Raw genomic sequence first — 24,875 nt, 5'->3', positions numbered from 1 at the left:
TTGGGAACTATTTAAGTTAATGAATTAACTAAATCATTAATGATGATTAACTGAATCATTAACAGAGTTAATGATTTAGGTTGCAAATAATGCCATGAAATGTGGAGAGGATGGTGACACAGAAATCCTCATCTGCTGAGGGAAACGCAGATCCTGAGGCAGAAAATCCTTTCCTTGGATTTCTTTTTTCCTTGGTTGTTCTCAAATCAGTGCTTTGTGTCATGCTGGGATGGAGCAGGTGAGGTGGGGAGGACGGGCAGGGAAAAGAGGAGATGCTTGAGGTCCCTTTTGGCACTGAGCTCTTGAGCTGCTGCGTCTCTGAGGGTGTGGAGAGCTTTTCAAAGGACAGAGTGCAGCTGTGATCAGGGCTGGATGGGTGAGATAAGGGCTGTGGAGGAAAGGAAAGGAAAAAGGAAAGGGAAAGAAAAAGGTGATTTTAGTCAGCTGGGGCTGGGCTCTGTCTGCAGGAACTGACAGAACCAGAGCACACAGCCTCCAGCTGCACCAAGGGAAATTCAGGTTGGGTATCAGGGAAAAGTTTTTTCCTGAAAGAGTGACAAAGTGTGGGAAATGAATTTGTAGAGAATTAGGCATTTACAGCATGGTGTGGCAAAAGCTGATCGGCCAAGAAGCACTTATAATGTATTGTAATTAGGAAATAGTTAACTTCTGATTGTGATGGTGTGAATTATAACATCTGTGTTGTCTCACCCTTCACACGAGACTGAAAATGGAATAAAAGTGTTTAAAATGGCTCTCAGTTGCCCCATCTGTGGGTCAGAAAAGAGCATAATCTGGCAATAAAGTTCTGGAATGTTCTGCCAGGGGAGGTGGTGGAGTCACCATCCCTGGGGATGTTTAACAAAGCCTGGATGTGGCACTGGGTGCCAGGGTTGAGTTGAGGTGTTTGGGCTGGGTTGGATTTAATGATCTTGAAGGTCTCTTCTGAACGGGTGATTCTGTGACTGAAACGTGTCCCTGTGGCAGTGAGGAGGGGAAAGCAGAGAGAGCTGGGGCAGCAGAGAGCCTGATGTGGGGACAGCAGCTCCTTCAGCACCCAGAACATCACCAGGGGTGGTGGCAGTGTGGGTTTTGTCTCTTCAGGCTGGGGTGGAGAGTGCTCAGGGTGAGATTCTCACGTGGCCACTCTTGGACTCTGCAAAGGGCTGATGGTGGAGCAGGGATGGGTTCCTGTCAGACTGAAATCAGTGAATGCCAGCAGCCAGCGGGGCTGCCTGCCCTGCACAAGGGCTTTCAGAGGGGTTGTGGTGGCACTTTTTGGGTCCCAGCACCCTGGGAATCCTGGTCTGTGGCTGTGTGTCACAGTGTGCTGGGACGAGGAGATGCAGGTCCTGTCACAGACCCCACCCCAGGGCTGTGGGATGGAGGGACGGATGGATGGATGGATGGATGGATGGATGGATGGATGGATGGATGGATGGATGGATGGATGGATGATGGATGGATGGATGGATGGATGGATGGATGGATGGATGGATGGATGGATGGGTGATGGATGGATGGATGATGGATGGATGGATGATGAATGGATGGATGGATGATGGATGGATGGATGGATGATGAATGGATGGATGGATGGATGGATGGGTGGACGGATGGGTGGATGGATGGATGATGGATGGATGGATGGATGGATGGATGGATGGATGGATGGATGATGAATGGATGGATGATGGATGGATGGATGGGTGGATGGGAACCTGCCAGCCACTGCAGAGCTGTCTCTGCTGATAAGAGCAGCTGTGCTTTTTGCCCTGGCGTGCTGCTGGATGAACATGGTGTGTCAGCCCCTTTTCCCTGCCTCTGGGCTTTGTTTACTTCCCTGGGTCCCTTTTCCTGCAGAGCCCTGCCATGTCTGAGCTGTGTGCCCCAAAAGTGGCTTTGGATTGGAAGCTCCCAGCTGAGCTGCAGGAATTCTTGCAGCACTGTGCTTTTCCGTGCCCTTGTTTTGGTTTCTCCTGAGGAAACACTTTTAGGTGCTGGTGGGAGATGCTCCTGCTCAGGGTCTGGCTGCTCTGACAGTCCTGAAGATGAATCCTGGTGCTGTCAGTGGGAATCTGGGATTTGTCTGCCCCCAGGGGTGGTGTCAGTGCAATTCTGGGGAAGATAAATGGTGAAATAACCACATTTCCAGCAAATAAAACTGTGGAGGTGGGGGGATTGTCCTAGTGACAAATAGTTCCACCTTGGGGAGGAGATGATGTTTCCTTGTTTGGGCAGAGTTAATGATTTAGGGCTGGCTCTGGTACAGGGCTGCAGTTCCCAGCCCTGGTGCCACCAGCGTTGCTATTCTGGTCACCTCTGCCTCTCCTGGAAAATCATCCTGCTTTGATGTCTGCTCCTTTTCATTCCTTCATCTCCCTTTGATTTCCCCTGCTTGTCCTCCTTCAGCACAGCCCCTTTATTTATTTATTTATTTCTACATTTTTATATCTATGTATGTTTTTATATTTATATATCTGGGGTTTTTATGGTATATATGGGTTTTATATTTATATATGGGTTTTATATCTGGGTTTTTTTTCCCCAAAAAAATATTCTTCTGTTTGTGCTGATTCCCACTTTGATTTCCCCTTTTCCCTCCATCCCCCTGTAACCCTCTCTGGTTTTATATTTATATAGGTATTTTTTTTTCCACACAAAATATTCTTCTATTTGTGCTGATTCCCTGCTTTGATTTCCTTTTTTCCCTCTATCCCCCTGTCACCCTCTCTATTTAATGTGACCCTTCATTTCTCTGCATGGTTATCAGGTTTTCTTCCTGTTCCTTGCATGGTTATCAGGTTTTCTTGCCTCCAGACGTATCTTTTGAGTGGCATCCCTTGGGATTATTTATACATGTACAGACCTTTGAGCAGCAGCCTCTTTAATTTGGTCTCTTTAGTCACTCTTTCTGTGTTGTCTCTTTGAAATTTTCCTAGAAGCAGCCTGATAATCTTGTTCAAATTGAAGGAAAAAAAAAAAAAAAAAAGAAAATTACCTTTTTTAAAAGAACGGTTTGTGGAAGCCTCACTTTGAGCAGTGTCTGAACAAACTGATTCTTTTCAGTTTGGCAGATTTTTACCCATGGGTATTGTGGAGTGACTGGCAAATGTTAATGGGGAGAAAAGCAGATTTATTCTGTGGCAGAGGGGTCTGAGGACAGGCCAGGTAGCAGCTCAGCATCTGCCTGCCCTGCTGGGTTTAAAACCCATTTTCTGCCCTGATTTTAGCTGGGAGATTCCCTGTGCTGCTGGAGCAGGGACCTTTCCCTGCCATACCCACTTAATTGAGGATATTTATGGGGACAAACCCCTGTTTGGAATCGAGAAAACCAATCTGAGGATTTGAAATTCTCCTCCTATTTAGAACCTTTGATGGTGGGAAAACCCCCCCAGTTTATCTCCTGGTACACTGCAGGGTGTTTGATGTGAAATAAAAAATCCACAATGAGTTGGTTAAAAGCCTTGCAGTAATCAAGGAAAAGGAATTATTAATTCTCTGAAGGGGTCTGTCATGACCTACTTTATAGCTGCACTGTGCCTTTTGCTGCTCTGGTAGCAGAAAATGACGAAAATCTTAAAGCACCCCACACATGGAAAAGCCGCCACATGACACAAGTGTGATGGTTTAAAAGCTGGGCATTTGTACAAATATGTTCCCACCACGGTGTAAATTTGTAAATGTGCAAATGCCATGGGTAAAACGCTCAGTGAGGTGCAGAGTTGGTACCTCTGTGCCACATCCCTGCTCCCCTCCTGGCATCCTTACCCTCTCTCAAACAACATGGGAATATTTCATGTTTATTCACCACCTAGGCACATTTAATTATTGCTTTTAAAAAGATGCAGACACCTGATACTGTTCCAGAGCAGTTCCAGAATCAGCAGATTTGGGCTCCAGCTCCAGCTGTCACCCTCTGACACAATTTGAGGCAGCAAATTAGATAAAAATCTCTTATCTTGGTGTGTTGCACATTCACCCTCCGTGGCTTGAGCTGTGGTTGGGTTTATGGGGAAAGCACCTCAGGAAATGTTGATTTTGAAGCCCTCCCATCTTTCTGTCAGGCTTGGGAGGACCTTGCTGGGGCTGGAGAATGCTGACAGCATTCCTGAGCTCTCCTCTTTGTTATCCCCCCAAATATTTGGAAGCTGAAGTCGTTAATGTTGGGTGGAATGCGGAACAGCCCCGCAGTAGATCCCAAAAACATCTTGATTAAATTAGAGGGGAGGTGGAGGGGAGGAGGGCTGGAACAAAGAGGCTGTTGAGGAGCTGGCACAACCCCCCCTGTGCTGGGAATTTATGTTCCAGCCAGGGGTGGCAGAACCTCCAGCCCTGCACATGGTGCAGATACACCCTGGAGTAACAAAGGAGTAGTGTGTGTGTGTGTGTGTGTGCGTGTGTGTGTGCTCACAGCAGCTCCTGGGCTGGGGAAAACCTGCATCCCCTGCCTGGCCACATCCTGCTGGGCTTCCCTGGTGTGCAGGGGGAGGAAAAAGGTGTTCATCACCTGCAGGGTTTGAGGGGAAGGGAAGGGAAGGGAAGGGAAGGGAAGGGAAGGGAAGGGAAGGGAAGGGAAGGGAAGGGAAGGGAAGGGAAGGGAAGGGAAGGGAAGGGAAGGGAAGGGAAGGGAAGGGAAGGGAAGGGAAGGGAAGGGAAGGTGTGCTCATCACCTCCCTGGTTTGCAGGGAAGGAAAGGGAAGTGTTCATCATCTCCCTGGTTTGAGAGGAAAGGAAGGTGTGCTCATCACCTCCATGGTGTGCATGGAAGGGAAGTTCTCCTCCTCTTCCTCGTCCAGAGGAGGCAGCGAGGCTGGTGATGGGTTTGGAACACAAACCCTGTGAGGAAGCCCCTGAGGGAGCTGGGGGTGCTCAGCCTGGAGCAAAGGAGACTCAGGGCTGCCCCCATCGCTCTGCACAGCTCCTGAAAGGTGCCTGTGCTCAGCTGGGGCTGGGCTCTGTCTGCAGGAACTGACACAACCAGAGCACACAGCCTCCAGCTGCACCAAGGGAAATACAGGTTGGGTATCAGGGAAAAGTTTTTACAGAAAGAGTGACAAAGTGTGGGAAATGAATTTGTAGAGAATTAGGCATTTACAGCATGGTGTGGCAAAAGCTGATAGGCCAAGAAACACTTATAATGTATTGTAATTAGGAAATAGTTAACTTCTGATTGTGATGGTGTAAATTATAACATCTGTGTTGTCTCACCCTTCACATGAGACTGAAAGTGGAATAAAAGTGTTTAAAATGGCTCTCAGTTGCCCCATCTGTGGGTCAGAAAAGAGCATAATCTGACAATTGTGTTTAACAAAGCCTGGATGTGGCACTGGGTGCCAGGGTTGAGTTGAGGGGTTGAGGCTGGGTTGGATTTAATGATCTTGAAGGTCTCTCCCAGCCTGGTTCTGTGGAAGGTCTCTGTGAGCTCTCCCTGCCCAGCCCAGGTGTGCAGGGAGCTCCTGTGCCTGTCCCACAGATGCTCTTCCAGGCAGATCATCTCCAGATCTACAGGAAAAGGGTTTAACCTGCTCAGATAAGAAGGACAGACAGTTAATGGGCACACTCCCACCCCACACACACACCCAGCTCATTAGTGGAGCCAATTAATTAAGATTTTGTTGCACAAGCCCTTCCTTGTGTTAAGGGAGATTGACTTGGTTGCAGGTACAGCCAGGAGTAGATCACAGTAAAGCTGATCAGAATATCTTTTATTTGTTGCCTTGTTTACAAAATGAATTGTTCTGCCTTTGCAAAACACACAGAATAATAGAGAAAATACAGAACACTACAGAATTGGCTGCTGCAATAGTAATTGATACTGGGACATTCACAACTGCCAGGACCTTGTTGTCTTTCCTTGGCGTGGATTTTATTCATAATTCCATGGTATTTTCTGGCATGATGCTGGAATCTCTCGTTCCTGGATGGCAGTGGGATCAGCAGCCTTTAATCTGCACTTGGAATTCCTTGGGAATTCAGGGAAATTCTCTTTGGGCATCACCTCCACCTCCCTCCACTGCACCCGAGCAACAACTTTCTTTTTCCTGACATCCAATCCATTTTCCTCTGACTTTCCCAAGCAAACCCTTCTGCTTCCTCCAATGAATTTTCATTTATCAGGGGCAGCCAGCTCAGCTTTTTTTCTCCTAGAAATTTTTTTTTGGTGGAATCAGTGCAGGGAACAGTTTTACATTAATGGTGCTCATTGCACAGCTCTTGTTCTGATGTCCCCTGTGATCTGTTTTACCTTCATCCCTAATGGAAAGGTTTTTTCCAGCCCAGCAATGCAGCAGCTCCTTTCTTGAGAGCTCATTTGGAAGCACAGAGAGTTTTGTGTTTTGACAATTTGGCGTCATCTTTACCCCCTTCAACCCCAACCTGCATTAAAACGTTCATTTTAATCTGCCCTATAATTGACACTTCAGCAATTAGTGCAGCAAATGAGCAAGAAATGAGCAAAATGGGCTGGAAAGGGCAGGGGTGAGAGGCAGATGATGGGGCCAGGCCAGGCAGCACTGGGAGTGTGTGTGGAAAGCTCCTTCTGTATGAAAAGTTCAGTGCTCAGGGCACTGCAGGCAGTCCCTCCCACTGGTCACCTCCACAGGGAGGAAAAGGCGCTGTTTGGGTTTGGAAAGGCAGGTGTTTGCTAAGGAAGGCAGGAGCCTCCCCTGAAATGGAAAATGTAAACCCCCTCCCTCTGAATTGCTATAAATTTTAGATTAAGGGGCTCTCAGGCAAGAAATAAGGGAGCAGGAATAACAGTTCTTTACTAGGGAAGAAAATAAAAAGATAAAATAAACAATGCAGTAACCAAACCAACACTGGCAGAGTCAGAACCCAAGCTGACACCCTGTGGGTCAGGGTGCTGGCAGCAGCCCCATTGGAATTGTGGCTCAGCCCTCCTGCAGTGCCAGGGGTGGTTCTGCTGGAGCAGGGATCCTGGAGAAAGGTGCAGTCTCTGCCTCTGGAGATCCAGGGGAAGAGGCAGCTGCTGTTCCTCTGGGCAATCCAGTGCAGAAGCCGTGCTGGTGTTCCAGAATCTCCAGATTCTATCCGGGTAGGAATGCTTGGCTCCTCCCTCTGGGCTCACATCTCCCAATGGGATGCTGTAGTTCTTATCCGCCATGCAGTGACATCCAATAGCCTGTTATCAGCAGATAATTATTATTATAATATCAGCAGATAATTATTATTATAATATTATCATCCCTCCTGGAGGGAGGAGTGGGTGTGGAAGAGATAAGGAAAACTGCCCACTGAACAGGAGACAGCTGCCATACAGATGGCAAATAAAAAACAATTCCCTTGGCAATCCAGGGCAGGCAGCCAGAGCAGCCCAGATCTCAGCTCCTGCTGCTTCCAGAGGTGAAATCCTGTGGGTTTGTTCCTCAAACTCCCCTGGAGGTTGGGAATCACCAGCTCTGTGCTTTTCTCTAAATTAGAGCAGTGTCTGAACAAACTGATTCTTTTCAGTTTGGCAGATTTTTACCCATGGGTATTGTGGAGTGACTGGCAAATGTTAATGGGGAGAAAAGCAGATTTATTCTGTGGGCAGAGGGGCCTGAGGACAGGCCAGGTAGCAGCTCAGCATCTGCCTGCCCTGCTGAGTTTAAAACCCATTTTCTGCCCTGATTTTAGCTGGGAGATTCCCTGTGCTGCTGGAGCAGGGACCTTTCCCTGCCATACCCACTTAATTGAGGATATTTATGGGGACAAGACCCTGTTTGGAATCAAGAAAGTCTCTCTGAATTAGAGACTCCTCAGGAAAAGCTTTGCTTTGTCAGTGTTTGTGTCTGGTGCTCTTTTTTCCTGTAGCACCTGGGCAGCAGGGTGAGGAATATGGGATTGGAACATGTGGAAAATCCAAAGGATTGGGCACAGGATACCTGTGAATCCCATTGTGCTGCCAGCAGAGCAATTCCAGCCTGGTCTGAACCACAACACCCCAAAATAATAATAAAAAAAAAAGATCTCTAATAAAGCAATTTTTTAATCTCAGAAACTCCAAGCACTGCTGAGCTGGACAGGATGGAGCAAAGAATAATTTAAATTTCAATCACATAATCTTTCTCTTCTGGCTTTTCAATTTATCAGTGTGTTGTTGGGTTTTTTCCTCATGGCTTAGCACTATCTTGACTTCCTGGGCAGAAATGTTGGTTTAAGCATGGGTTTGGCTGCTCTGCCTCTTTATCTCTTTCTTTTCCTCAATGTTGAAGCATAAATTATCTTGAATTTATCAAATTTGCTTGCCCCAGTAGATATTAAACACTTGTAACGTGAGGCTTTGAGCACACAAATGCTGCCTTAGTGGGGAATGAATGAATAAAATCTATAAACTGAATTAAGTTATTCCTGTGATGTTGTGGTTTCCATATCCTGCTTTTCTTCTGCTTCCACACCAAGCTGTCCTGCATCCACAGTTTTCCTTGATCTCCTGAAAATGGAAAAATTCTGTATTTTCAGGCTTGAAAATTAAAAATTTCACATTCTCTGGAAATCTCCATCTCTGTCCCATCGAGCTTTCTTTCTTTTTTTTTCCTTTTTTACCTTTTTTCTTCCTTTTTTTCCCCCTTTTTTATTTTTTTATTTTTTCATTTTTTTTCACTTCTCCCCCTTTTTACCTTTTTTCCCATTTTTTCATTTTTTCCTTTTTTCCTTTTTTTCATTTTCTTTCCTTCTTTCCTCTTTTTTTCTTTCCCTTTTTCCTTTTTTTTCCCCTTTTTCCTTATTTTCCCTTTTCCTTTTTGTCCTTTTATTTTTCTTTCCCTTTTCCCCCCTTTTTTCCCCTTTTTCCTTTTTTTCCTTTTCTTCCTTTTCTTTCTTTTTTTCCTTTTTTCCCCCTTTTTCCTTTTTTTCCCTTTTCTTCCTTTTTTACTTTTATTTTTCTTTCCTTCCCCCTCCCCTTTTCCCCCTTTTTTCCCCTCTTTTTTCCCCTTTTTTTTCCCTTTTTTCTTCCTTTTTCCCCCTTTTGTTCTTTTCTTTTTTCTTTTTTTCCCCCCCTGACAGTGCCGATCTGAAATTTCACTTCATTAACACCCCGACTACACCATGCCTCTGCGCCGGGCACTGATTGGATTTACCAATGCTGCTTAATTGGGCCTCAAATTATTTGTGGATGCCCCTTGCCCACTTCCTCTTCAGCCTCTTCCTCAATTAACTTTCATTTCTCTGTTCTCTTGCAGAGCAAGGAAGTGGGACTGCAGCTCCAGGAGGACCTGATGAAGGTTTTGAATGAACTCTACACGGTAAATCAGACTCATTTCTGGGCATCTCCTCAGGCACAAGGGAGAAGTGTTTGACTTTGCCTGAGAAATGCTGCAATCCCTGCTCTAAAGCTCCATAAATCCCATTTTTTCCCCTCTCTGTTTTTGTGTTTTTTCAGCTCTCTGAGTGTTGTCTCCCCTCAGATCTCACCTTCACACACTTTGCCTCAGTGACGGTTTAAAAAAGAGCCAGAAATAGGAAAATTATTGAAATACACCCAAAATCTTGGGGTTTGTGGGGTGTGAGTTTATTTGTCCCTCACCCCTCAGCAGAACAGCTCCTTTTAGAGGGAGATTTTCCCATCTCTGCTTTTTATTTCTCACCAAATCCACTGGAGACCCCAAAGAGGAGCAGGAGGAGGGAGGATGTGTCCCCAAGGGCTCATGTGCTGCATGGGGATTTTTCTGATTTCTGCCTGAGAAATGCTGCAATCCCTGCTCTAAAGCTCCATAAATCCCATTTTTCCCCCTCTGTTTTTGTGTTGTTTCAGCTCTCTGAGTGTTTTCTCCCCTCAGATCTCACCTTCACACACTTTGCTGCAGTGACCGTTTAAAAAAGAGCCAAAAATAGGAAAATTATTGAAATACACCCAAAATCTTGGGGTTTGTGTGTTGTGGAGGGAGATTTTCCCATCTCTACTTTTTATTTCTCACCAAATCCACTGGAGACCCCAAAGAGGAGGAAGAGGAGGGAGGATGTTTCCCCATATTCTCATGTGCTGTGTGGGGATTTTTCTTCTCCTCACATTATTGAATGGAAAAACCTCTTGCTTGATGAAAATTTTGCTGTTGCTGAGCAAGTTCTCTTCCTCAAAAGCAGAACTCAGTGTTCAGTGGCTCAAAAAATGCCTTTTATTTTGTCCTTCCTCTGTGATTTGTTTGGTCATGACACTGAGATTTGTATTCTGGCCTTCCTCCTTCCAAAAAAGTGACTCAGGGTTGTTTCTCAGGCGGTGGCATATTGACCCTGTGGGGAAATTTGGGGTTAAAAAAATCAAATTTACAGAGTTTCAGGGGGTTCCCTGAAATTTCTTGTGTCTGTAAAATGTATAGAGGGAATTGTTTCATTACAATTTATTGCAATTAAGGCCTCAAAGCCAAATATTCAGGCAATCAGCACTCCAGAAATGGTTTTCTATTTCAGGGCATAATTGGCTCAATTTTTGACTCGTGTCATGGATGGGATCTAAGGAAGGGCATGGATCTGCTAAAAAATCAGATTTTAAGAACAATTTCTGATCTGGAGTGGAGTTTCATGGACTGGGGATAATTTCTGGGTGCCAGGCCCTGACAGGTCATTTTTTGAGCCAAATAATGAATTCTGCTAATTTCTCTACCCCTGGAAGGAAGAGCTTCCAGAATTTGCTAAACAAAGTGATGTGAGGTATTGATATTTTTAATGGCAGTGCTGGGAATTTGAAATCTTACTTATTTATTCATTCCTCCTGCTGCAGAGCTCTGAATTGTCCCTTCACCAGAAAAGCTTTTCCTTTGCAAAAAACCACTGTTGGTGGTGCTAAAAGATGCTTTTTTTGCTGGAATTAAAGCCATTAAAAACTCCCCAAAACTGGGATTTTTCCTGCTGTTTTTGCTCTTTATCAGAGTGGCAGAAAACCACTAAAACCCCATCAAAACTGGATTTTTCCTTCTGTTTTTGCTCTTTATCAGAGTGGCACAAAACCATTAAAACCCCATCAAAACTGGGATTTTTCCTTCTGTTTTTGCTCTTTTCCAGAGTGGCACAAAACCATTAAAAACCCACCAAAAATGGGATTTTTCCCTCTGCTTTTGCTCTCTACAAGAGTGGCAAAAAACAGTAAAAACCCATCAAAACTGGGATTTTTCCTTCTGTTTTTGCTCTCTATCAGAGTGGCACAAAAGCATTAAAAACCCACCAAAAATGGGATTTTTCCCTCTGCTTTTGCTCTCTACAAGAGTGGCACAAAACCACTAAAAACCCATCAAAACTGGGATTTTTCCTTCTGTTTTTGCTCTTTTCCAGAGTAGCACAAAACCATTAAAAACCCACCAAAAATGGGATTTTTCCTTCTGTTTTTGCTCTTTTCCACAGTGGCACAAAACCATTAAAAACCCACCAAAAATGGGATTTCTCCCTCTGTTTTTGCTCTTTTCCAGCTCTGCTCTGAGCAAGAGAGGAAAGGCAGCTCCTTTGCATCAATTATTATAATTATAAACTCCTGCTTTATAGTGTGAGCATCTGCAGGGGCTGGGAGGAGTGGGGTGTGTGAATTATTCAGGATGTTCTTCAGCACTGGCTGCAGTCACATTCCCTTTCATGTTTAAACCCAGAGTCTCTTTGAATCTGGGGCCTCTGCTGATCACTGCAGCCCACTTAGGTGAAATTGTGTTACGTTCTGCTGCAAAATAGCTGTAAACGGGTTTTCAGCTGAAATAAATCAGATTATTCACAAGTGGAGCCTTTATTGCTGCTGCTTCATGCAATTGTGCTTTTTTTTTTTTGCCCCCTGTGAGTGTTGTATCTTGTTTGTTTTGGTGAGGGATTCAAATTGCTTTGCATTTGTGGATAAAAAACTGGTTTAGACCTTGTGTCCTTTGGTTCTGTTTGCTTAACACAGATCTAGACATTAATATCACGTGAAACAAATGGGATTTTTGTCAGTGTGGGGGGGATATTTATCTATATTTACTAATAAAAAAGTGCTAGAATAGAAGGTGTCCATACAGCACAGAGTCCAGGTCTCCCTAAAGCCAAGAACCACACTTGTTTATTAATTTATTTTATTTATAATTTTATAAGTAATTTATAATTTTATTATATATATTTTTATATAATCTCTATGTATTTATATTTTTATTTTTATTATTTTAATATATTTTAAACCATATAGAATGATAATAAAAATATATATTTTATTATTATAAAATAATAATTAAATATATATTTTTATTTTTAGATAAAACAAATATATATTTATTTTTCTTTTATATAAATAAATATATATAAATATAAATATAAATATAAATATAAATAAATAAATAAATAAATAAATAAATAAATAAATAAATAAATATTTTTTTTTAATATAAGGTACCCAGAAGTGCTTTTATGCCCCAAATTTGATTTGAACAAGTGGCACCTGAGTGGCTCTTGCAGCCCCTGTGCTGAGGCTGGGTTTCCATGCTGAGCTGTTCAAAGCTCTCATTCACCCAGATGAAAGGCTGATAGGGCTCCCTTCAGAAACCTTACCTGCTGATGAAAAGCTCTCATTTTCCTGCCATGTCATTTCCTTTGAACAGGCAAGGAGGCTGGATTAGTCTGCAGCCTTTTTTTTTTGTTGTTTTTGTGCCTCCTTTGCTGCCTCGTGCAGGAAGGCACGCGCCAAAGCCAAACCAAGCAGCAGCTGCAGAACCAAATCTCCCACTTTGATTTCAGACCCATTTTGAGAGCCCCACTCTCTCAGGCACCTCCTGCCCTGTTCAGTTTGCAGACAACCCCAACAAGGGGAGAAATGAGTGAATTTGAGTCTATGTTCTTAGCAAGTTAATATTTTATTTCATTTCATTTCATTTCATTTCATTTCATTTCATTTCATTTTTTGGTGTGACATGATATTATATTGTACTATATTATATTATATTATGTTATATTACATTATATTACATTATATTATATTATATTATATTACATTATATTACATTATATTATATTATATATTATATTATATTATATTATGTTATATTACATTATATTACATTATATTATATATTATATTATATTATATTACATTACATTACATTACATTACATTACATTACATTACATTATATTACATTACATTACATTACATTATATTAATTATATCATATAATATCATATCATTATATATATAGTATATCTCACTAGATAAACTTTTCTGCAGCTTAGGGAGTTATTCTAGCCAAGCATTAATACACAGACCATTGTTCTATCTGTCCTTACTTTTCTACTTCTCATATAATTTTTCTGCTGACCAATCTCATGGCTCCTGCTTAGCTCCAGTCACAGTTCTGCTGTCTCTGAGGCTTTTTGCAGCTTTCCCAAACCCCTCTGATTTTTATGGATTCCCACAGGGCGCTGAGTGTTGGGTTTTGTTGTCTGCAGGTGATGAAAACCTACCACATGTACAACGCTGACAGCATCAGTGCCCAGAGCAAGCTGAAGGAGGCCGAGAAGCAGGAGGAGAAGCAGATTGGGAAGTCAGTGAAGCAGGAGGACAAACAGACACCACGCTCCCCTGACTCCACCTCCAACGTCAAGTTTGAGGAGAAACACGTCCGGAGGAGCTCCGTCAAAAAAATCGAGAAGATGAAGGAGAAGGTACTGGCAGGGTCCCTCCTCAGAGGCAAAGCTCACTCTTTGGGCAGGGTTTGTTAACAGCCAGCTCAAGGGAAGGCAAAACCAGCCTTCAGGACAGGCAGTTTGTGTTATCCCAGGGAATGGGATGTGCACAAAAATGGGATGTGTACAAAAATGGGGTGTGCACAAAAATGGGATGTGCACAAAAATGGGGTGTGCATAAAAATGGGATGGGCATAAAAATGGGATGTACATAAAAATGGGATGGGCATAAAAATGGGATATGCATAAAAATGGGATGTGCATAAAAATGGGATATGCACAAAAATGGGATGTATACAAAAGTGGGATATGCACATAAATGGGATATGCACATAAATGGGATAGGCACAGAAATGGGATAGGCACAGAAATGGGATAGGAACAAAAATAGTATATTCAAAAATGGGGTGTGCACAAAAATGGGGTGTGCACAAAAATGGGAGAGGCACAAAAATGGGATAGGCACAAAAATGGGAAGAACACAAAAATGGGATGTGCACAAAAGTGAGATGGATGGGCACAAAAATGAGATAGATGGGTGCAAAAGTGAGATAGGCACAACTCAAAAATGGGATGTGCATGGCACAAAAATGGGATGTGTATGGCACAAAAATGGGATGTGCACAAAAATGGGATCTGCATAAAAATGGGATAAGCACATAAATGGGATAGGCACAAGAACAGGATATGCATGGCATAGAAATGGGATAAGCACAAAAATGGGATGTACATGGCACAAAAAGCTGAAACCAGGTCAGAGCGGGAAAGCAGCAGTTGCCTGCTGGAATTCCTGGTTAATGGGGTTGTTTTTGTTGTCCGAGCACAAGCCCAGCAACCCCAGACTGGCTTTGAGGGCAGAACCAGTGGCCTCACTGGTGACTCCAGCAGTTCAGCTCCAAGGTTCAAGCCCATGCCAGGGAAGGGGTTATTTTTGGATGGATTTAGGCTCTGGAAGGAGCAAGTTCAGGCCTTGGAAGAGGTGGAGTGCCTGTAGCAACCCTCAGACCCTCCTGGGCTTCTCTGGTGGTGCTGGAGCTGGGCCATGTCCTCCTAAACCCCCTTGTCCCTTCATTCCTCCTTCAATCTTCCCCATCCCACAGCCTCAAGACTTTCAGTCCAGTGTAGCAATGCTTAAACACATCTAAATAATTCATCTGCAATCATTCATTCATTCATTCATTCCAGTTTTGCCAGCACTCCCAAGACTGGAAATGTGAATTGGAGTCCTGGCAAAACTGGAATTCAAAAGGGCAAAATCTGTGTGAGCAGAGTAAGGTTTGTTCAGTGTTCTCTGATGCTACTCACCTATTTTAATGTTACATTTGGGGTTTTTTAATGCTGTATTTTGGGGTTTTTAATGCTATATTTTGGGGTTTTTTTGTCTTTCTGGTGTTACCTATTTTAATGCTATATTTTGGGGGTTTTTTGTCTTTCTGGTGTTACTCACCTATTTTAATGCTATATTTTGGGGGTTTTTTGTCTTTCTGGTGTTACTCACCTATTTTAATGCTATATTTTGGGTTTTTTTTGTTTTTCAGCGCCAAGCAAAGTACACAGAGAACAGACTGAAGGCAATCAAGGCCAGGAATGAATATCTGCTGGCCCTGGAAGCCACCAATGCCTCAGTGTTCAAGTACTACATCCATGACCTGTCTGATCTCATTGATGTAAGTGCTGCTGCTGGGGCCAGGAGCCTCGCACTCCCTCCTCCCTCTGCACAGCCTCTGCACAGCTGGAATCCTCTGCACAGCTGGCCTGGGCAGTGGCCTGAGAATTCCCAAGAGCTTTCCTCAGGTGGCCACCTCTGTTCCACAGACCAGGAAATTTTCTCTCACTGGGAGGGGGAAAAGGAGGAGCTGCTTAGTGAAAGTGAAACCCAGCTTCAGTGTCGCCCTGCTGCCTGACATTTTCATTTTAGCAAAGCCACAAGGTTTTAACTCCACGTTGGAGGAAAAAAAAAGATTTTTAACTGTAGAAACGGTCGAAGGAATTTGGTAGAAGAGAGGGAGTTCAGAGGTGTTGCCTAAAGCTGCTTTTTTGGGAAAAGTCATTGAATTATGGAATATTCTGAGTTGGATCTCACAGGGATCGCCCAGTCCAGCTCCTGGGCCTGCCCAGACCCCCAAAATCCCACCCTGAGGGTGCTGTCCAAGCACTCCTGGAGCTCTGGAAGGTTTGGAGCAGTGCCCAGCACCCTCTGGGGGAAGAACCTTTCCCTGATCTCCATCCCTTCCCTCTGGTCCTCTCCCTGCCCACCAGGACATATTTCAGTCTCCCCACCATTCCATTCAAGGGGCAGCAGTTCTGCTTTTGGTAAAACCACTGCAAAAAAACCAAACCAAACCAAACAAAAAAAACCAAAAACAAAAAACAGACAAAAAAAAAAAAAAACAAAAAAAATTACACAAAAAACCCAAAAAAACCAAAAAAAACCACCCCGAAAAAACAACAAAAAACCAACCAAACAAAAAAAACCAAACAACAAAAAAAGCAGACCAAAAAAACCCCAAAAAAACCCACAAAAAACAAACTAAAAAAAACCCCAAAAATACAACCAACCAACCAACCAACAAACAAACAAACAAACAAAAAAAAGCCTGTGGGAATCTATAAAGTTAGAGGATAAATAAACAGCTCAAGACGCTTGTCACAGTAGCCCCGTTCCGTTCGTGTCTGTATATAAACTGCCGGCGTACAAAAACCCACAAAAAAACCCCAAAAAAACCCCAAAAAACCAAACTAAGAACAAAAAAAACCCAACAAAAACAAAAAAAAAATCCAAACAAAACAACCAACCAACCAAAAAAAAAAAAAAACAAAAAAACCCCCAAAATTCTGATTTTTGGAAACTCAGCAAAGCCAGTCAGGAGCCCCGAGGTTTTTGCCGCCCCTTCAGCCAGGAGATGCTGATGTGGGACAGTGGCTCTGGGGATCCTGCTCCTTTCCAAGGCCATCCCTGCTGGAGGGAGCTGCTGTGAGCAGCAGGGAGTGCTGAGCACAAGAGTCTCTAGACGCAGGCAATAAAGAGCACTCAGATCTCTATTAATTACCCAGCTATTAGAATAAGCAGCAGTCTGTAGGATACATTTATTCAGCTGATGATAAACTCTCCTGGAGTGCTCTTGTGCCAGGTGTTGATTTAAACCTGTCCTTTGGAGGTCAGGGCTGTCGCTGAGAGGGGGCTTGAAAAATGCTGTTATTTCCAAATGGCGTGGTTTGCAGGATTGCTGCACTGCAGAGGCCTGGTTTGTTTATTCCTGCTGCCTTTTTAGGAGCCCTGTTTTGGTTAGCATTTGCTCAACATTAATTGCGTGGGCCCTGGGTTTTTAACAAATTAGAACTCTCTGTACATAGTTCTATCAAAGCTACAAGATTGGGATTAATTTCACCAGCATCAGCCTGATTTAATTGTTTTAATTTTTTTTCATCCAAAGCCACGTCTCTCAAGTCTTCCCCCAAATGCTTGCTGGTTCAGTTGCCTGGTTTTGGTGTATTTTAATTAATCACAGGTAGCAAAGAATCCGTTTGGGTCTCACATCTCAGGATAGTTTGTAAGCACAGAGCTGTTTTCAGCAGGACAGGACAAATCTGGAAGGAAGGGCTGCTCTCCCTGGGCAGTCCCAGCTGTGTCTGGGGCATGGCAGAACAAGAACCCAAATTTCTGAATTTGGGAATTTCAGGAATTTGCCTGTTCCTAGAGAGGAGCCTGGTGGCTCTGGGTGAGTCCCTGCCCTTGGAACATTCAGTTTAACTCCACAAGTTCCCATCAACTTCAGAATAAAAGTGTTATCTGCTCTGTGTTCAGGCATGGAAAAATGTGGGGCTTGTCTGGGAGCGCAGGATGGAGTTCAGTTATCTCATTGTTAAGACACAGGGAAAATAGATTTATTAATGCCTTTGATCCTGAAGGATTGAAAATTAACAATTATAACCAGTGATGGTTATCTGAGCCATCTGACTCGAATAAAAATGTGATTTTTAAGCCAGGCTGTAATGCCTTCCCTCGATCTAATCATTTGGTGATATTGGATTTTGAAATATAATATAAAAGTAATCTTCAAAGTTACTTAAAGGAGATTGTGTTAGGCCAAACAGCATTAAACTTTATTTTTAATGTCATGTTTATCCAGCACATTGTTCCCTCTGCAGTGTGCAGGGAAGGATAACAGGGAGTTAATTCTTTGTTGAGAGTTAAGAGCAATAAATTGTTTCTGCCATAGCCCAGTAGTTTTGAATTTCCTGACTTTGGGGACTGAGACAGCTCTTTGATGCTAATGAAATATTACAGTAATGGGGAAGTTTGCATTAACTCATATTTATAAAAGGGTCACTAGGACAGGACTGGAAAAAGGGGAAAAAAAAGATGAAAATGTGTGTGTGAGTCCCTGAGCCTGCTTTGCTCCTCCAGGAGTAGGTGTTACTCATCCTTCCCCTTCCAAATGTGAATTGCATTTTAAAACAAAGGGCTTTTTCCCCTTCAGTCTTCCACTTCTGAGGCCTGTTTGAAAGCTAACTGGCAAAGGGTTAATCAGCTGTCATGTTGGGAAGTGAATTTGAATGAGTTATCATTAAATTCTTATAAAAAATTGATTTCCTTCGAGAATGGTTCCATCAAACATTTATATAACCCAGAAAAGGGATGTCGGGACTGGTGCATTTATAAACATGGAACACTGGACTGGAAAAAAAAAAAACCAACAACCTTTAAAGTGGGGGAAATGTTTTCTGTCAGTGGCTTCAATAGCAAAGAGCCAGCACATTCTGCCAGAGCCAGCTGGGGTGTGACACATGAACCCCCCTGCGGGTTCCCAGCCCTCCCAGTGCATTTCTGGGGACAAACTGGTCGCACTGGGAGGGTGCACAGGCACCTGTCCCACAGCAGGAATCGTGTCCAGTTCTGGGCTCTGCAGGTGAGGGATGGCCAGGAGATGCTGGGGAGGGTCCAGCAGAACCCACAAAGATGTTCTTGGGGTCTGGAGCAGCTCCCTGATGGGGAGAGACTCGGGGGGCTGGAGAAGGGAAGGCTGAGAGGGGGGTCCCATCAATCCATAAAATATCCCATCAATCCATATCAATCTCCCATCGATCCATAAAATATCCCATCAATCCATAAAATATCCCATCCATGCCAATCTCCCATCAGTCCATGCCAATATCCCATCAATCCATAAAATATCCCATCAATCCATATCAATCTCCCATCAGTCCATGCCAATATCCCATCAATCCATAAAATATCCCATCAATCCATAAAATATCCCATCCATGCCAATCTCCCATCAGTCCATGCCAATATCCCATCAATCCATAAAATATCCCATCAATCCATATCAAGCTCCCATCAATCCATAAAATATCCCATCAATCCATAAAAAATCCCATCAATCCATAAAATATCCCATCAATCCATGCCAATCTCCCATCAGTCCATGCCAATCTCCTGTCAATCTATAAAATATCCCATCAATCCAATACCAATCTCCCATCAATCCATTAAATATCCCATCAGTCCATACCAGTATCCCATCAATCCATAAAATCTCCCATCCATGCCAATCTCCCATCAATCCATTAAATACCCCAACTGTCCATGCCAATCTCCCATCAATCCATAAAATACCCCATCAATCCATAAAATCTCCCATCAGTCCATGCCAATATCCCATCAAACCATAAAATATCCCATCAATCCATTAAATATCCCATCAGTGCATAGAATCTCCCATCCATGCCAGTCTCCCATCAGTTCATACCAATCTCCCATTAATCCATAAAATATCCCATCAATCCATTGACTCTCCCATCAGTCCATGCCAATATCCCGTCAATCCATACCACTATCCCATCAGTCCATAAAATATCCCTTCAACCCATAAAATATCCCATCAATCCATAGGATCTCCCATCAATCCATATCAATATCCCATCGATCCATACCAGTCTCCCACTGATCCATAATCCATGCCAGTCTCCCATCAATCCATAAAATCTTCCACCAACCCATGCCAATCTCCCATCAATCCCTAAAATATCCATTCAATCCATGCCAATCTCCCACCAATCCATGCCAATCTCCCATCAATCCCTAAAATATCCATTCAATCCATGCCAATCTCCCACCAATCCATACCAATCTCCCCAAGGGATGTCAGGATGGTGCCAGGCTCTGTTCAGGACAAGGAGCAATAAACTCCCACACAAGAAATTCCACCTCAACACGGGGAAGAGCTGTCCAGGAGGATGCAGAGCCCTGGAACTGCTGCCAGGGAGGAGTTTCCCTCTCTGCAGCCACCCCAAACCCACCTGGACATGTCCCTGTGTCACCTCCAGGTGACCCTGCCATGGCCTGGGTGATCTCCAGATCACCCCAAAAACTGCAGCCCCAAAAATTCAGTGAAAAGGACCGAGGAAAATTCAGTTCTGCTGTTAAATCTGAGATTATCTGATGCTGATCCTGATCCTGATCCCAGTCCCATCTTTCCCCCTGCAGAGTGAGCTGTGAGTGCCTCTTGATCCAAGGCTGCCTCCACACGTGCACATTCTCAATCAAGCCTCTTTTGTTTTGCTTTTTGTTTTGCTTTTGGGTTGTTTTTTTTTGTTGGTTTTTTTTTTTTAAATTTTTTTTATTTTGCTTGGCTGGTTTTGTCCTTTTCTGATTGAATGTAAAATCCCTTAATTCTCTGCCTGCAGCCCAACCAGCAACTGCAGCTCTTTTTCCAAGGCTTCCCACCTGCCACAGCTTGTTTGGCACCAGAGCCAGGCTTGCAGCACTCGGCGGCAGGAATTCTGTGGGAGCAGGGAATGGTCCAGCAGCTTCTCCTCCCTCTCCCCCAACCCCTCCTCCTTTTTTCCCCCCCTTTTTTCCCCTCTGTGTTTGCACACAATGACAGTGATGAGACCCAAATGATGGGTGAGGAGGAGTTTTCATGTGAATTTTGCTTACAGAGCAGCACAGCAATCAGGCAGATGGTCTCTTTCTTTCCTTTTTGGATATTCTCCTAGTGGATGTAATCTTGCTTGTAATTCCAACAAGGTGGGCTCCTTCTTGCTCTCTTGATGAGATGGCTGAAAAATCCAGGCTGGTTCTGATCTCATGCTAATGAAAAGCTCCTTTTTTTCCCCCCCTCTTCTGAAACATGAAAACTTGGCTCTGCAGCCGTGGTGGAAATGAAGCTGCTTGATTGTCTCCCAGTGACATCATCCCAGTGTCAGCCACAGCCAGGAAATTCTTGACCATAAGCACTTCTTGCTTCAAAGTTTTTTTGCTCTTCTGTTTCACCCCAGCAATGAAATCATCCCAAGCGCTGGCTGCTGGCTTTTGGATGACTCTGTGTTCATGTCCAGGTCATGCTCCTCCTGCCTGAAGTGCATGGAATGGAGCAGTTTGCTGGAATTATGGAATTCTTTGGGTGCAGATTGGCCTTTATAAATGATCCAGATCCTGTGTCTTGTCTCTCCAGTAGCACTTCAGTGCCTTCCCTCTTCTTTGAATGATGTTATTTAAGGATTTTGGAGGGTTTTCATAGGAACAAGACCCCTAAAAGTCAGGGCACTCTGTTTTCATGTCCAGGTCATGCTCCTCCTGCCTAAAGTGCATGGAATGGAGCAGTTTGCTGGAATTATGGAATTATTTGGGTGCAGATTGGCCTTTATAAATGATCCAAATCCAAGTAGACTTCAATGCCTTGCTTTCCCCTTCCTTTGACTGATGTTATTTAAGGATTTTGGAATGTTTTCACAGGAACAAGACTCCTAAAAGTCAGGTTAGAATTCAGGGAAATCCACTGCCCTGCTGTTGAACTTCACCACTTCATTGTTGGATGAAATGAGTCTTTAGTACTCCATGAACAATGAATCTCCAAATCTCCAAGAAAACCCCACAAACTGTTACAATAATTTAAGCTTCTATTACAGCTTATGATTTAAACTATATAATTACAACCTGGTGATAAAATCTGCCTGGGGTTGAGGTGCTCTGTGCAGGCAGTGAGACCTCCCTGCCACCCAGCAGATGACAAAAACCCCACAGCTTGCCCCCCATTTACACAACTTTGGTTCAGATTCCCGCTCTGGGAGCTTCATTCATCTGGAATTGTGTGCATTCATCTGGAATGGTGTGTGTTTTTCCAGCAGTGCTGTGACCTGGGCTACCATGCCAGCCTCAACAGGGCCCTGAGGACGTTCCTGTCGGCGGAGCTGAACCTGGAGCAGTCCAAGCACGAAGGGCTGGATGCCATTGAGAATGCTGTGGAGAACCTGGATGCCAACAGTGACAAGCAGAGGCTGATGGAGATGTACAACAACGTTTTCTGCCCCCCCATGAAGTTTGAGTTCCAGCCACACATGGGGGACATGGTCAGTGTGGGTCCCTCCTGCAGCTCTGCCTGTTTGTCACCCTTGTTTTTGGTTAATTGATCCCCTCCAGGGCTGCCTGTTTGGCTCCTCTGGGAGATGATGTAAAGATTAAGCAGGTTCATGGCAGAGATGTCTAAATTTTGCTTTGTTGGCTGTCAAAGCTGGATGATCTCCAGAAATCCCTTGCAACCCCAAAGATTCTGGGGAAAGGAGCAAGTGCTGCTGTTAAATCCAAGCTGCACCTGATCCTTGGCCCTTCACTGGAGGTGAAAATGCTTAATTAGGTTTAATATTAAATAAGAGTAAGAGACCTACTAGGTTTCCTAAATATGAGTAGGAAACCTACTAGGTTTGCTAGGTAATAGGTTTGCTTCAACCTACAGGTAAATCCCCAAGACAACCTCTGAATTTTGAGATTCAAGGGCCAATATAAGAAACCTAAATGCTGGGATTTTTTGCAGCATCTGGGGGCACAAATGCTGCTTTTTGCCTCCTCCTTGTGAGCCAGGGCTCTCAGAGGACTCCTCATTTTTGGCAGGGCAAACCCCTCTCTTTGATGGCTTTATCAAGATGTGGTTGATAAAGATGTGGCTCAGCTGGGAGCTGCTGGAAGTCCCACAAGCTGAAGCTGCTTGTGGATGGGAGCACAGGCACAGTGTGACAATTTAGGTCAGTTGGTTGCATTTCCAGATGCACAGAATGCAGGATGGGCTCTTGCAGGCAGCCCCTTCTTTTGGGCTGGGAATTGCAGCCCCTGCTCCAGGCTCTTCTTTGTCTCTCTCATTTGAAGTGAAGCCTTCAGACTGCAAATGACCTTCCCTGGATTTTTCTGTGCTTCTGATGCTGTAAAATCGTGGGAAGAAAAGGAATTACCTGCAGAGTGTCATTCAGGAGCAGCTCCCATTCACTGAATCATTCATCTTGCTGCTTCTCAAGGCTGGAGGAGTGTTTAGAAATGCAGCTGATGGTGCAGCAGATTAAATCAGAATATGTGATCCTGTGTGTGCATGGGTGGGATAAAACTCCCCATTTCAATTCTGTCTCTGAAGAAACAGCCTCAGGCAGTGAGGTCAGTGTTTTCTTGTAGAAAACCCTCACAAAACCCAGAACAGAACCAAAGGGAAAAGCTGCCTCATGCTGTGGAGTGAGAGTTTTTCTGAGCAGCTCAGGGAACCTCGGTGTTCTGTGTCTGTGACAGGTCCCCACCCTGAGCTTTTTGATTTCAGCTGCCCTGGAATCATTCAGGAGTGACCTGAGCCTGTTGTTGTGCTGTGCAGGTGGCTCAGCTGAGCCATCCCAGCCCCTTGTGCCCCTACCCCAGGATGCCTGGCTGAAGCGCTGAACCAAATCCTTGATTTTTGATGTGATTTATCCAAATACGTGGCACAAAGCACCTCCAGACTTCCAAAGCACACTTTGAGCTGACACCACTGAAAGCAGCTGATGTTTTCTAGCTCTTCTGTGACGTTGCCAGCATGTGCTGGCTGTTACTCCTCTCAGGGAGGGAGCTGCACTTTGGCAGAACCTTCTCCTCGGCTTGAAATCCAGCTCTCAACCTGGACTTTAAAACTGAGTTCGGTTTTAAAGCTCAGCACTTCAGAGGATGTTTGTGTGTGGTAAATGCAGGAGCGATTGCCATGCTCTGCTGTGCTGTTTCTCCTGCAGGAGTCTCAGCTCTGTGCCCAGCAGCCCGTGCAGAGTGAGCTGGTGCAGAGGTGTCAGCAGCTGCAGTCCCGCCTGTCCACGCTGAAGATTGAAAATGAAGAGGTCAGTTCAAAACCAAGACTCAGCAACCCCCCTCAGCCCCTTCCAGTGGTTGTTGGGCACTGATTGTGGAATAATTTGGTTCTTGTGATCCTTTTGTATTAACATTTGTGGTAAAATTCAAGGCCAAAGCATTTTGTGCGTTAATTGCAGTGTGATCTCACAGGAAAGTTGGGTGTGTGGGGAGAATCCTTTAAAATCCTCCCCATATCTCTCTTCCCATCCTTCCCTTGATAAGACTGGCTGTGTTGCCAAGGTTGAATTTGGATAGCAAAGGGAAAAGGAAGAATTTAATGTTTTGAAGTGAGTTTGCATAACCTGAGTTAGTGATTTTTGTTTAATTGGCCATCCAAGATGAGAAGAAGACAGGAGTGGGGATCTGATCTCTGCACCTCTGTGTTCAGGAACTTTGGGGCAAAATTTGCAACCCCTTTTATGTCTAGAAAGTTGATTCTGGCCTTCAATTAAAATTGTTTGTAATTAACGTTTGATGCCCAGAAGATGCAGTTGCAAAGACAATTAGGGAATCTTGGTTCCAGCTTTCTTTGCTTTGAGGTTAAATTTCTTTCCATCTCCTCCTGAGATCACAACTGAGATGCTGGCAGGGAGTCCTGGCAGGCTGAGGGTGCTGCCAGCTCTGTGCTTGCATGGACTGTGCTGCTAATGAGCCAGCATTAATTACAGCACCCAGGGTGTGAAACCAGTAATATCTGTTTATTAGCAAAGTGCTCCAGGGCACTCCCCTACATCAAACCTGGAGGTTTTGAGTTCTCTCCTCCTTGCTGGGCAGGTGAAGAAGACGATGGAGGCCACGCTGCAGACGATCCAGGACATTGTCACCATCGAGGACTTTGATGTCTCTGACTGCTTCCAGTACAGCAACTCCATGGAGTCGGTGAAGTCCACGGTGTCAGAGACCTTCATGAGCAAACCCAGCATTGCCAAGAGAAGGGCAAACCAGCAGGAGACTGAGCAGTTCTACTTCACTGTAAGGGGCTGATTCTTAGGGATTTAAGAGGTTTTTGGTTTATTCCTTTGTTTTGGGAAATTTTCCCCTGTGAGGGTGGGGAGGCCCTGGTACAGCTGTGGCTGCTCCATCCCTGGAAGTGTCCAAGGCCAGGAGAGGCTTGAACC

The 24,875-nt window shown here is 44.2% G+C and overlaps 1 protein-coding gene across 2 annotated transcripts in view; it reads left to right on the top strand.

The window, feature by feature from the left end:
- Positions 1-24,875, top strand: part of SRGAP2 (SLIT-ROBO Rho GTPase activating protein 2) — a 112,360-nt gene that overhangs the window by 47,235 nt on the left and 40,250 nt on the right. Inside the window, exons 5-10 of one of the 2 annotated variants that reach the window (XM_030965578.1) lie at positions 9,183-9,245; positions 13,386-13,601; positions 15,161-15,289; positions 21,756-21,977; positions 23,643-23,744; positions 24,532-24,729. In XM_030965578.1, the coding sequence (XP_030821438.1) occupies positions 9,183-9,245; positions 13,386-13,601; positions 15,161-15,289; positions 21,756-21,977; positions 23,643-23,744; positions 24,532-24,729 (930 nt within the window). Of the gene's footprint in view, positions 1-9,182; positions 9,246-13,385; positions 13,602-15,160; positions 15,290-21,752; positions 21,978-23,642; positions 23,745-24,531; positions 24,730-24,875 lie in introns of both variants that reach the window. The other variant, XM_030965577.1, reaches the window with a different exon arrangement.

Source organism: Camarhynchus parvulus, chromosome 26 (genome assembly GCF_901933205.1).
Source record: "Camarhynchus parvulus chromosome 26, STF_HiC, whole genome shotgun sequence".
In the NCBI taxonomy this organism is placed as follows: Eukaryota; Metazoa; Chordata; class Aves; order Passeriformes; family Thraupidae; genus Camarhynchus; species Camarhynchus parvulus.
This window is presented reverse-complemented; position numbering and strand designations above follow the sequence as displayed.